This window comes from Chenopodium quinoa, unplaced genomic scaffold, assembly GCF_001683475.1.
Source record: "Chenopodium quinoa cultivar QQ74 unplaced genomic scaffold, ASM168347v1, whole genome shotgun sequence".
Lineage (NCBI taxonomy): Eukaryota > Viridiplantae > Streptophyta > Magnoliopsida > Caryophyllales > Amaranthaceae > Chenopodium > Chenopodium quinoa.
Window position 1 is genome coordinate 422,337 of NW_018743814.1, and position 15,075 is coordinate 437,411.

The 15,075-nt window shown below is 35.5% G+C and overlaps 1 protein-coding gene across 1 annotated transcript; it reads left to right on the forward strand.

Moving 5' to 3' along the window:
• The first annotated feature begins 1,915 nt into the window (after positions 1-1,915).
• LOC110685467 lies at positions 1,916-3,286 on the forward strand. Its single transcript, XM_021861993.1, has 2 exons — positions 1,916-2,922; positions 3,025-3,286. Exons 1-2 carry the CDS (start codon positions 1,916-1,918, stop codon positions 3,284-3,286), a joined length of 1,269 nt encoding a protein of 422 aa, XP_021717685.1.
• The last annotated feature ends 11,789 nt before the right edge of the window (positions 3,287-15,075 follow it).

Consider the following 15,075-nt stretch of genomic DNA (forward strand, 5'->3'; position numbering starts at 1 on the left):
ATGAAATAGTATATATTTTCAGTTCAATTATACAGCAATAATAGAAAAAAATGAGAGAGAATCAAGAGAGAGAAAATGAGGAACTCTCTAAAGAAGAGACTGACTTGATAAATAGATCTAATAAAAAATTCAAGCGCCAAGAATTTGAAGGCTCAAGAGGATTAGGATCTGAGTCTGACTATGGCTCAGTAGGATCTCATGCATCACAGACTGTTTTATCTCGGCAGTATGGACAAGCGAAGACTGGGGGCTCATATAGCCAGGCTGCGGATGGTTATGGGGATCAGTTGGTTCGAATCATGAATCAACAACTGGAGTCTAATGGATATTTTGAGGAAGCCTCAGATGATGAGTCTGATGGTCAGGAGGATGATGATCCAAACTGTCCTGTGATTAAGCTGTCTAAAGAGGAGAAAATTCGATTGAGGAAACCATGGAGAAATGCCTTAATTATAAAGTTATTTGATAGAAGAATGAGGTATGATGATCTCATTAAGCGTTTGAGATCTAGGTGGAGTTTGAAAGGAGGCATCTCCTTGACTGATGTGGGATGCTCATACTACATTGTGAGATTCACGAACTATGAGGACTATTCCTTTGTCATGACTCAAGGACCATGGATGATTGGAGATAGTTATCTAACCATCCGTAAGTGGATCCCGAATTTCATACCGGACGAAGAACCAATCAAGGTACTAACAGCTTGGGTGAGAATACCAAATCTGTCTGTCGAGTATTTTGATAAGAGCTTCCTGCAAAGGATAGGGGAGAGAATTGGGAAAGTTATAAAAATTGACAAGCACACCAAAGCTATGAGCCGTGGACAATACATTCGTCTATGTGTTGAAGTGGATATTTCTAAACCATTACTATCAAAATTCAAGCTCAATGGAAGGGTTTGGTTAATCCAATATGAGGGCCTTAGGCAAATATGCTTTAAGTGTGGAACTCTTGGTCACAAGGAGGATGATTGCCTCCTATTTGCATCAACGCATAACAGGGGAGAAGGTGAACGGACACATAGTGACGGAGTCCAGAAAAAATCAGAGCCAACAGAACAGTACGGAGCCTGGATGCTGGTTCAAAGGCCGAATAGAAAACACACTAAGAGCAAGGAGACTCCGGCTAGTAAACCACCGTCTAGTGGTGAGGGAAACTTTACAGATTCTAATAAAGGAAACCAATATCAAGGAAAGAAGAAACAAATCAGTCAAGGTGTAATTCAGGAAAAATCCAATTTTGGGTCTCGATTCGATGTGTTGCAAAAAAATTTCCCAAGTGGAAAAGAAGATTGATTCTGCTGAAGAAGGTAACTCAGAGAAGATTGATTCTCAAGGCTCTGTTTTGGAAAGAAATAACACGAAAAAAGGAAAAGAGGTGGAGGCTAGCAATTTGAAAGAAAAGGAGGCTTTCTCCAAGGATTTTGCTACGGTTGATTTAGGTAATGAGGATATGGATTTGGAAATGATTAAGGATGGGAATCACATGATCTTGGGTGAGACTTTATTTAGTCAAGATACTGTTCGATTGGATTCTCAAAGGATGCCTTCAATTAAGGTAAGGAAAAATTCAAAAAGTGGGGGACCTTTGAGAAGATATTCTTCTCTGGACAATTTAGGAAAAAAGAATTTGAGCCCTAGACAAGTCCCTTTGAAAGAGTCTAATAAGCAATTAAAGAAGAAATCCCAGGATTTTAGGAAATTACCTTTCCCTCATGCGCATGCCTTAATTGAAGTGGGGAAAGAGAATTTTCTATCTCCTCCGAGAGAGAATTCTGATCCTCTCAATATTGTTCCTCCGGATTGTGTGGTAAATTTAGTGAGCCATGAATCCTCTCCTTCCCCCAATTACATTGGAAGTGCGAATGCCTCCGGACTATACAACATTCCTAGATTATCTTAAGGAAGGTCCGACAATGGTGTCAATTCACCCTTTGATTCACAAGGTGGAACTCAATGTGAGTTCATTCCTGCCTCCGGTTCATGTTCCCAAGGAATTGTTGGCAACGATCAAGATTCCTATGGAATTGATTCACCCTTTGAAGGACCTGTCAATGGACTTCATGAAAATTCTGCCTAGAGTTCCTTTGAACTTATATAACCGTTTACCTTTATGTCCGATGTTTAATATGTCGCTCAAAATAATGATGTGGAATGTTCAAGGGGCAGGGAAGCAAGCCTTTCTTCCTACTCTTAGGGAGATTATTAGAATTAATAATCCCAATGTGCTTGCACTTGTGGAAAATCATATTAGTGGTGAGAGAGCTCAAAAGATTTGTGACAAAATAGGATTTTCTGGCCAAACTCGTGTTGAAGCTCAGGGCTTTAGCGGAGGGATTTGGTTGTTTTGGAAGCAAGATGAAGTGAGTGTTGTTCCTATTGAACACCATGGTCAACATATCACTGTGAAAATTGCAAGGGTAGGTGATGATCCTTGGATTTTCTCGGCTATTTATGCCAGTCCTGACTCGACTATTCGTAGAGATTTGTGGAGTGCAATGGAGAATAATAAGAATAACTTTTCTGGCCCGTGGATCTTGGCGGGAGATTTTAATGAAACAAGAAATATGTCTGAAAGACAAGGTGTAGGGGGATTCGAAATGCAAAGAAGATGTCTGCAATTTAGCAATTGGATGGAGGATAATGACCTCATAGACCTAGGTTACTCGGGTCCTGCGCATACCTGGGCTAGGGGAGAGTCTTCCCAGACCTATAAATCTGCAAGGTTGGACCGGTTTATCTCTAATCAAGACTGGAGGTTGAATTTCGAAGAGGGTGTTGTTCGTCACCTTCCGAAAGCTTTCTCAGATCACTGTCCAATTTTATTGAGTACTTGTGGTTTCGCTCCGATTCCTATGTCTCTAAAGCCTTTCCGATTCCAAGCGGCTTGGCTAACTCATGAGAAATTTGAAGAATTTATGGTGTAAAATTGGAATAATGATATCCCGTTAATTTCCTTTCTGAATTTTTTCTCGGATAAGTTGAATGATTGGAATAGGGATATCTTTCGCAATATATTTCGTAGGAAATCTCGTTTGTGGGCTCGGTTAGAGGGGATTCAGAAAGTGTTGGCTGAAAGAAGAGTGGACAGGTTGATTGAACTCGAGAAATCCTTAAAGCTTGAGATGGAGCAAGTGCTACAGCAAGAAGAGCTTCTTTGGTTCCAAAAATCGAGATTAGAGGCTATTAGAGATGGGGATCGAAATACAAAATTTTTTCATCTTTCCACTGTAATTCGAAGAAGGAGAAATAAGATAGATATGCTGCAAAATTCTAGTGGGGAGTAGATTACTGAACCTATGCAGGTGAAGAATATGGTTGTTGAATATTGGGAGAAGCTTTTTCAAGAGGAAAATCCCCATGCGAATGTGCATGATTTTATGCCTAATTGCTTTCCTCCCAGTCCTGAAGATGAATGGCAGACCTTGACCAAGCCTTATGCTCCTTGTGAGATATACAGAGCTCTAATGTCGATGAGACCGTATAAAGCTCCGGGTCCGGACGGATTCCAACCGGTGTTTTATCAACACTTTTGGCAGTTGGTTCAGCCCTCGGTAACTCGAACAGTAATGGATGTGCTAGAGGGGAGAGCTTTTCCAGAGGATTTGAATAAATCATTTTTGGTTCTTATCCCCAAAGATTCGAATCCTCAATTAGTGACGCAATTTAGGCCGATAGGGCTTTGTAATATTGTCTATAAATTGGTCACGAAGGTAGTTGTGAATCGACTTAAAGGTATGCTCCCATCTGTGATATCTCCTACACAATGTAGTTTTGTTCCTAGGAGACAAATCACAGATAACATAATCATCGTCCAAGAAATGCTTCATACGATGAGGAAAAAACAGGGGAAAGTGGGGTACATGGCTATCAAGATAGACTTTGAGAAGGCATATGACCGTTTGAGATGGAGCTTTATTAGACAAGCTCTAATGGATATTAGTTTACCTCAAGGTTTGGTTGAGTTAATCATGAACTGCGTAACTTCAACTACCCTCCAGATTTTGTGGAATGGGGAACCTACTGAGAGTTTCAAACCCACGAGAGGGATACGTCAAGGGGACCCTCTTTCGCCATATCTTTATGTGATATGTATGGAAAGGCTAGCGCATATTATTGACAGGGCTATTCAGTTGGGTGCGTGGAAACCTGTCAAAGCTTGTAGAGCTGGGCCGGAAATTTCAAATCTTGCATTTGCTGACGGCCTGATATTATTTGCGGAAGCCACTCCGGATCAAGCCCAAATAGTTGCTGCGTGTTTAGAACAATTTTGTGAGAAGTCAGGGAGCAAAGTGAGCTGCTCCAAATCTCGTGTTTTCTTCTCCAAAAATACAGCTCTGGAAGAGAGGCATACCATTTGTGAGAGATTGGGGATTGAGGAGACCGAAGATCTAGGGTCCTACTTGGGAGTGCCTACTATTAATGGAAGAACTTCGAAGAAAGAGTATCAATTTTTGGTAGATCGCATCAATGGTAAGTTGGCAGGGTGGAAATCGAAGCTAATTTCAATGGCTGGCGGGGCAACCCTTGTACAATCATGTATTAGCTCTATGCCGTATTATGCTATGCAAACAACAAAGCTCCCTCGGTCAACTTGTGATGAGATTGATCGTATTTCTAGGAGATTTCTTTGGGGTGGATCGGAGGAAAAAAAGAAGTGTCATCTGGTTGCGTGGGAAGTTGTTAACAAGCCTAAGAATGCGGGAGGTCTTGGAATTAGGTCTATGAGGCAAGCGAATGCAGCCTTTTTATCTAAACTAGGCTGGAGAGTACTTGCGGAACCGGATGCCCTATGGTCTAGGGTGCTTAGAAATAAATATTGTGAAGGGAGATGTGATGTTGACATGTTCAAGGTAAAGAATGATGCATCGAATGCTTGGCGAGGCATAGTTGATAATATAGATGTTTTGCGAAAAAGGATCAGTAAAGTAGTAGGTAATGGCTTGAATACTTCCTTTTGGCACCACTCGTGGGCTACTCCTAAGCCTCTGATTGCGTATACCTTTGTGGAACCACCTGGTGAGTCATATAACCTTTTGGTAAAGGACGTTTGGGATCAAAATATTAGCTGGAAGCTGGAGTATTTTGCGGATTATCTTCCCCCTGCTATACTTAGAGTTATTGAATCCTTTGAATTGCAAGAAGATGACGAGGCTATTGACCAAATCTTCTGGAATGGTGAAGCGTCGGGCAATTTTTCTATAAAATCAGCGTTGCAACTGATTTGAGGGGATGGGGTGGATGAACCGTGGGATTTTGGGATCAGCTTTGGAAGCTGAGGATCCCTCAAAGAATCAAATTTTTCTTATGGTTGCTGCTTCGAGATCGTTTGATGTCTAATGCTAATAGACTTTTGAGGCATTTGTCTGAAAATCCTAGGTGTTTTGTTTGTGGAGCAATAGAGGAAAATGTGGAGCATATATTTCGAAGCTGCCCTGCTGCAATTTTGATTTGGAAGAAATTTCCTTAGTTAGAAGATAATGAGATTTTTGGGAGACCTTTTAATGACTGGGTAGAATATAATCTTCGGCCGAGTAATGTATCTTGGGTGGAAGATTGGCATATTGTTTTTGCTGTGACTCATTGGTGGATATGGAGGTGGAGAAATAACAAGTGTTTTGGGAGAGAGGTGGACATGCCTTTTGATCCAATAAGTTTCATTATGGCAAGGGTAGACTTTATTCAGCGAGCTATGAAGCGAGAGCACCTTATGCTGGGTAAAAGAAAGAGGAGTAGAGAAGTGAAATATATAAGGTGGGAAGCTCCAAGGATGGGATGGGTGAGACTTAATACGGATGGAGCTTCAAGGGGGAACCCAGGTGTTGCAGGGTGCGGGGGTATAATTAGAGGTCATAGGGGAGAACTCTTTGAAGTTTTCTCTGCCAAGTGTGGGATCTGCTCTTCTACTAAGGCTGAACTTCTAGCTGTTGTTCGTGAGCTCGCAGTGGCTTGGAATGCTGGGCATAAGCAAGTGCAACTCTCCCTGGATTCGGAAATAGTGGTCAACCTATTAACGAAACCATCTGTTCCTAATTCTCCTTTCTTTCATATCATTTGGAGATGCAAGTGTATGATTCGCAGAGAAGGTTGGAAGGTGACAATTCAACATTGATATCGTGAGGCCAACCGGGATGCGGATTGGCTTGCTAATGCGGGGGTGGAGTTGAACTCTCGGTTCATGCTTTATGAGGCGGTCCCTTCGGATCTTCGTGCTATTTTATTGGAGGATTTGGGGGGTGTGACTATAGCAAGAATGGTTCCGGCTAGAGCGGCTTAGTTCTTGTTTGTAGTCTTTTTTCTTGTTCTAATTGTTTTATTTGCTTTTCTGTGTTCTGTTTTTGCTCTTTTCTGTTTCTAGTTTTCTAGCTTTCTCTTTGTCTTTTAGGGGCTTGCCCCTCCCCTTCACCAAAAAAAAAAAAAAAAATATTAACCCCACTATCTTTCTTTTACAATTTTTTAATACCCCAAATATCTCACTTACCTCTTATTTTATTTACTAGTAAGTTAATTAAATTGCCTAAAATTATGTGCCGGTCAAATTGTAACACTAAAAAAAACACAGAGGGAGTACTACCTTTGGGTTTTTTTAGATGACACGCACCTATCACGCTTGCCAACGCACTATTTTAAAGATTAATTATCAATATTGTAAAATTATTTTAAAAAAATAAAAGTGGATATTAATTATAAAATATAATCCCTTCGTGTTTTAATAATTGTGACATTTTGAGTGACACATTACTTTAGGCAATTTAATTGATTTAAATAAAATAAGAGAAAAGTGGTGGTAGTTAAAGTACTAAAAAAATTGTAAAAGAAAGATAGTGACTAGTGAGATTAATAGTTTGTTGAAAAATAATAATTGCAAAAGGAAAAAAAAGTAGGAGTGGGTTTGGTAAGGACGTAAAAGGAGAAAATTTGATATTAAAATGTACTAAAAAAAAGTGCAATATTTATTAAAACATGGATAGAGTACAGTGAGATAATTCAAACAAGATCACACATGATTACGGATTATATTTTTATTACATGTATAAATCATAAAAACTAAGGGTCTGTTCTCATTGACTGAACTGAACTGAACTGAATTGAACTGAGCTGAACTTAACTGAACTGAAATGAATATTTTATAAGATAAGGAAATTAGAAGCTGAACTGAAGTGAAATAAATATTTTATAAGAGAAGAAATTAGGAGCTGAACTGAACTGAACTGAACTGAACTGAGCTGAACTGAACTGAACTGAACTGAACTGAGCTAAACTGAAATAAACTGAATTTCAACGTAAGAGAATATGCCCTAAGAGTGAGAGATAGTTCAAATGATTAGAGCTCTACCAAAAAAAAATTAAAAAAAAATAGTTAATTTTTTTTTTTTTTTTGGACGTAGTTAAAAATCTTAAAATAAAGGGATTTATATATGTTGGAGTCAGAGGAAGACGGTAGCCAGAATTGAATCTAGCCTAGATTTTTGGACTTGAGAATAAGATAATTTATGCACCCTGACTTCGACCGTCAGGCGTCAGGGTCCACAATATACAGCCACTTTTAACTATACATACTACTGTTGCCCTTGCTGTTAGCATGTCATCATGGATCTTAATCGGCTAAAAAGTTTAAGACACAACATCAACCTTATAAATACTCTTTGATCCTTTTCCCTCTTCTTCAGTAGAGCACCTATTCTCATGTAAACTATCTCCATCTAAACAACCATCTTCACTTATTGTCACCACATTCATTGCTAGCTCTTCAATCATCAAGTCAACGTATCTCTATTAAGGTCTGATTTCATTTCATTTCTTGCTTTTCATATTGTCTAATTTAATTTATTGCTTTTGGAAAATGATGTATACATCTTGTACATGCATGTAGAAATATCAAACATAAGTATTGATAACATCGATATTCATATTCTTGTAAGGAATGATATATCACTAAAGGGTCTGTTCACTTCACCTTAATTTCAGTTCAATTCATTTCAGCTCTTAATTTTCATTCTCTCATAAAATATTCATTTCAATTTAGCTCTATTCAGTTCAGTTCAGCTTCAATCAGTTCACTTCAGAAGTTCAGTAAATGTGAACAAGTTGAAAAACCGATTTAGGTTGTAATATACAAGGTCGGTCTAGTAAGATGTCTTCTCATTTTTAATAATTAATTTAAAAGGTCATTATAAAGAAAATATGGGTTGTATGTAGATACTTTACAAATACATGAACTGCTAATCTGCTACTCCTTCCGTTTTTAAATACTTGCTCAATTTCTTCATGCGCAGAGTTTTAGGAGAAATTGAAGAAAGTAATAAGATATGGAGGTAGTGGGATTGGTGGAAGAATAAAAAAAAATTGTAAAAAAGCAAAAGTAGTGGAGAAATTGGAGGAGAGAGAATATAAAATTAATAATAAAATATGATATTTGTTGGGTCCTCTAGGTGAGGTAAGTGAATTAAATATTGTAAAAACTTTCCAAATAAAGAAATGGAGCAAGTATTTAAAAACGGCCGAAAAAGAAAAGTGAAGCATGTATTTAAAAACGGAGAGAGTATATACAAAATACAAAGAGATACTCTCTCCATTTTTACTCAAGTGCCCTGGTTTGACTCTAGCACTAATCACATGCATCTCTTTAACCAATGTTTCTGTTTTATAAATAAGATTAATTATAGTCATGAAGTGCTTATTAGAATCGTCTCAATGCATATTTTTCTATTATCAACTTTTTATAATTAAAACTTATCGATAATAAAATATATTACTTCCTCTGTTTTTAATACTTGCTCCACTTTTCTTTATAGGCCGTGTTTTTAAATACTTGCTCAATTTCCCTTTTTGGAAATATTTTATAATATTTAATTTTTTTCTCTCACCTACTGACCCAACATAAATTATATTTTATTAATTTCATATTCTATCTCTTCCAATTTTCTCAACTACTTTTTGCTTTTTACCCCACTACCTCCATATTTTATTATTTTTCCCAATTTCTTCTAAAACTAAACTCCATACATAGAGAAATAAAACAAGTATTTAAAAATGGAGAGAGTATTAGTCAAAGTTATATATTGACAAAAAAAAAAAGATAAACTAAGACACTTGAACAAAACACAGGGAATGTTATAACTAGGAAAAGATAAGGTAAGACCCTTATGGTTTGAACTCTTCAGTGTTCACCAATTCGAGTTAGTGGGCAAGACTTCTTACAATCCAATGGATGAAGTCTTATAAATAGCGTTTAAGGTTGCATACATCTTCATATTTGGGTGATTTCGGTAAATATTTACAAAAAAGCTATACTGCTATACGCACATCATTCAATAATTACCTTTTAATTTCACCATTTATTTTGACCATAATTTTTTGTACAAAAAAGAAGAAAAAAAAAATAATATGTAAGATGTTATAGGAATTTTATTTTACATGGGTAGGAAATATGTAGTTTAATACTATAACATTAACAAATTCAAGCAATCACATGAACCAAACTCTAAAGATATGGATGTTTCGTATAGAAAATTGATTTTGGCACACTTTTTATTAATTTTGGCACACCCCTATGTAAGAAGAGCATAGAAAAATTGTGCTCTCACATAGGGGTGTGCCAAAATCAGTTAAGGGTGTGCCAAAATCATTTCCCTTTCGTATATAGTTAGTTTAAAAACAAAATCATACTCAGTAAAAAAATAACATGCTGTACATGTAACCGGAAATAATGACGAAGTATTGGTGCATATTTGCTAAATATATTGCATCAAAAAAATATATATATTATTGCTAACTATAGTAAGGTAGTTATTTAGGGTGATTCATTAAACAAAATAGTAAAAGAATTTAAGATTATATGGACTTGCCATGTCATTTATTATACATCGCCTAGTCATAGTGAAGGAAAGATAACAAATGACAACATCATGTTTTTCCTTTGAATTTTAATTATATCAATAGTCAATAGTATTATTAAAACTCCAACATCATATTTTTTTCCTGTGAATTTTAATTATATCAATAGTCAATAGTATTATTAAAACTCCAACTCAAGGAGTATCAATATGCCATGTGTTACTTATAGTAATTGAAAAAGCACCACATAAGCAATTACATGTCAGTGTGATAACAATAACAATTTTTACTACCAACAAGTCATTACTTCATTCATTAATCATGAATTTAATTTTTACCTTGATTTACACTAAATAGTTCAATAGTCTTAATGAATGGCCAAAATATATTTGTAAGTGACATTGTCCATAATTATAGATGGAGTAGCTAATTATGTATTCTCATACTTATTAAGTTTTTAACTAGGGAGCCGAATAACTATTATTTATTTGGGTAATGCTATATGTAGCCCTAACCCTTAGGGATATATATAAACACTACTCCCTCCGTGTTTTTTTAAGTGATACATTTTCCATTTCCGACCGTGTTTTTTTAAGTGATACATTTCCTTTTTTGGCAAAACAATACATTAAAATATTATATCTCTCTCCTCTCATGGCCCCCACCCAAACCCACTACTACTTTTTTATTATATCTTTCCTCTCACATTCATTACTTTTCAATAAACTATTAACCCCACTATCTTTCTTTAACAATTTTTTAATACTCCACTACCCCACTTAGCTCTTATTTTATTTAAGTCAATTAAATTGCCTAAAACTATGTACCGGTCAATATGTATCACTTAAAAAAACACGGAGGGAGTAAATGCACTCTTAAAAATTGTATAAAATTAGAAATTCATGACAAAAACGCGCATAAATCAGTGTAGTTAGTGTTTATATATATTATGATTGCATAGAGATCAAGGAGGGTCTAAACAACCAATGCAATAATGAAAAGGTAAACAATTATAATCCATATACATGGTGATGAGCAAGGGTATAGTAGTCTATTATAATTGTTATACGTAGGGTGAAACTATTAACCTCTAAAGAGTGAAGGGAGGGGCCAACTATTGGCTTAGCTTAATTTGTAGCTTAAGTTCATGCATATGATGGATCCAATACAGATATTATCTAACCTCATTCATTCCATAGTTCAACAATTCGCTTAATCATTTTTTACATAAACACATGTAATGCAATGACCCGGGGCAATGTCCGGGCTACCAACTAGTTGTATAGTATATAATATTTATGGGTTTTATGGACTTGACATGTCATTACTTATGATAGTGAGGGATAGCTCAAGTGCTTAAAGCTTCTCTCCTAGTTTCAGGAGATCTTGACATCGATTCTCACTCTTGCCCTTATGGCTCTCTAAATGGCAAGAAAAAAAACATGTCATTACTTATGTAACTCTAAGTCACGGTAGAAGAATGAATATGACACATGGGAATATCATATCATCGTCTCTTTGAGTTTAATAAAATTATAAATAGATATATATATTGTTTTAATTTTATTTTTTATTAAAAAAGTATTTAACAATCTCATATAGAGTATGTAATAGCAAAATTAGCAAAATAGGATTATAAATTAGGTCAATAATAAAGATGATTAAAACTTGTTAGGACCTGGTTCACATACAATAATATTATTGTAGGTATATACTATACGCGCACAAATAATATTAATTGTATTGAACATAGTTACCCTAATTTTAATATATTGAGCTTTATTTAAACTCGTGTGACCTTTAATATTATATATTGTGAAGCTGAAGTACTTATATGTCAACTGATGCTATGTTAAAATGATCTTATTTTTAATATAGTGATCTTTTTTTATTCATATTGACCTATATACAAACATTCAATTAAAAAAAAATTAACCTCTTATGATCTTTATACAAACACAATGATTTTTATAACATAATAACCTTTATTTTAACATAGCAATCTTGTAAAAATAAAATAAAATAATAATAATAATAATAATAATAATAATAATAATAATATAGCGATTATAGTGTCCCTAATAATAGTGGTTCATAATAAATAATTAAATGTGAACTAGGTCTATTTAAGAATTAATGATCAATTAAGATGACCCTCAAATTAGTGGTGATCATGGGTCAAGTTAACCTGAAGGCAAAAATATCAAGTCGCTTGATAGGGTCGAGACTGGTTTGTGCCAAGGTTTAGGCCAAATTTGTTTCCTCAAACCCCGCAATAATAGATTGACTCTAGATGGCTTTTTGGACCTGCCAAATAGTTAAAACAAAAATTATAGAAAATTGCTTGCCCAAGGCTTTTGAGAAAATTAAAAAATTGTTTTGGGGCGAAACTTTCTACCTAAAGTCCGCAATAAATTTGGTCGGGCTAGCAGGTCGGGTTGATTTGGTTTGTAATCAAGATTCAAGTATGAAATCTGGCTAAATATTGTGATAATCGATGTGATATCGATATGTTCAAGGAGAAGGCAAACGCCTCAAATGCGTGGCGTCATGGCGTGGTATAATGAGTAGTATTGATATCGTCCGTAAAGGCTTGAATATGGCTGTTGGTAATGGAAATCGGACCTTTTTTTGGCATCATAGGTGGGCTTGTGAGGACTCCCTTATGAGCTATGCTAGTGTTGAACCTCCCTTAGAGATATAGGATCGTACAGTAAGTGAGTGCTGGGATAGAATCACAGGGTGGAAGATGGAGGAGTTTGCTGAATTTCTCCCTGAAGAGATTCTCCAAAAGATAGCAGCGTTTGAATTGGAAGACGATGAAGATGTTGTTGATACCATTTCGTGGAATGGATCTTCTTCTGGTGGCTTCACTCTAAGCTCGGCCTTGAACATTGTTAGAGAAATTGATGGATTTAAGGATGATGTGAAAGATGGTTGGGCGGACATCTGGAAATTGCCAATTCCCCAAAAAATCAGATTTTTCATATGGATGGCAATTCAAGATCGATTAATGACAAATGTGGCTAGATTTATTCGATCTATAGCTGATGACCCTAGATGTGCTCTTTGTGGTGATGCTGAGGAAAATGTTTACCATATCCTCCGGTTTTGTCCTGCTGCTAGGAATATTTGGAGCAAATTAGGAGTTAAACCAGAGAATATGGATGATGGTTTGAATTTAGAACAGTGGATGCTACTGAACCTAGATAAGAGACGAGCTGACATGGGAACTGAGTGGCCACGAATGTTCGCAGTGAGCTGCTGGTGGATTTGGAAGTGGCGCAACGCCAGATCATTTGAAAGGGAGCCTTCGATACCTTTTGATCAGGTATCTTTCTTACTAGCTAGGGTGGGAGACATCAAACGGGCAATGGAAAGAGAGAGTATTCAAAATGGTGCTACAAGAAAACTTCGAGTTGAAAGGCTAATTAAGTGGAATTTCCCACGTGAAGGATGGGTTCGACTCAACACTGATGGAGCTTCAAAAGGAAACCCGGGAGCAGCAGGGGCAGGGGGTATTATTAGAGGTCATAGGGGTGAACTTCATGAAGTATTTGCAGTGTATTGTGGGTGTTATACATGCACTAAGGCTGAGTTAATTGCAGTTATGAAAGGTTTGGGGGTGGCTTGGGATGGTGGCCATAGAAAAGTCCAGCTTACAGTAGATTCGGAGGTGGTTGTGCGCTTGTTGGTTGAGGAAACTCCTACCAACTCTCCTTATTTTCACATCATTCGTCGTTGCAAGGCTCTTATCTCGATGCGAGATTGGGAGGTGACTATTTCTCATTGCTATAGAGAAGCTAATCGGGCAGCTGACTGGTTAGCTAACTATGGTGTGAGGGCGACGGAGAAGTTCACTCTGTTTGAGGCGGTCCCTAAGGATCTTCATGCCGTTTTATTAGAGGACCTTAGTGGAATGACTTGGGCTCGGATGGTGCCAAAGGCTTAGCTTACTTGGCTTGAGGGTGCCATTTTTATTGCTTTTGTTTTCCTGTTTTTGCTTTGTTTCTTGTTTGTGTTTTTATTTTTGTCGTTTTGTCCTATTTTTGTTCTTGTTTTGGGGCTTGCCCCTCTTTTTCACCAAAAAAAAAAGTATGAAATCTGGCTAGTGTAGAATTACAACTTGATTCATAATACCACATGTTTGGTTTTGCTAGTAATGAACATTTTCTTTTAAATGACAACTGAATATATGGTATAAGCAATACTCAGCCCACATGGATTCATAAAATGGAATAAATACCCACTTTATTGAATTTCTTTAATTAAAAATTAAAAATTGAATTTCCAAAAATTAAAATTTTCTTAAACAAATTTATCAATCAATCAATAACATAATACTAAAACAAACACCAAGAATGACACATGTCACTCTTGATGTTATTTGTTCTCCCCTTCAAAACTTTTTCCTTTGTATTTTTTATTCAGTTCCTTAATTGTGATTTACTTCTATAATTGTGATACACTTCCTAAAAAAATATTCACATATTTTTCATATTTTTATTGTATAAAATATTATTTTACATCTTTTACTTTGTTTTTTGGTGATCTACCTTTGGTAATTTGGTATAATCCGAATTCAAAACCCAATTTTCAGTATAAATTAAGATTCAAATCTTTTCAATTTCATTTAAAAATATGAGGATTATATTTTGGTAAACTTTAAATTAACATTATAACTCATTATAATATTTTGTTAAACCCGTACGTGACACGGGGATATTATCTAGTACTATATTAAATTTGAGTTTTTTCGATCTAAACCCTAAAACCGTACCTCATGGGCCATACTAAGGGCCTGTTCTCTTCCGTTGAAATTCAGTTCAGTTCAGTTCAGCTCTTAATTTACGTCTAATGATATTGCTAATGATATAAAGCCAAATTTCATTCTTTTAAGCTCTTATTACAACGACGACGACGACGACGACAACAACAACAACAACAATAATAATAATAATATTAACAACAACAATAATAATAATAATAATAATAATAATAATAATAATAATCAATAAGTAATAAATAATAATAATAATAATCATCAATAAATAATAATAATAATAATAACAATAATAATTGAAATAATAATACTAATAATAATAATCAATAAATAATAATAATAATCATCAATAAATAATAATAATAAAACAATAATAATAATAATAATAATAATAATAATAATAATAATCAATAAATAATAATAATAATAATCATCATCAATAATTAATAATAATAA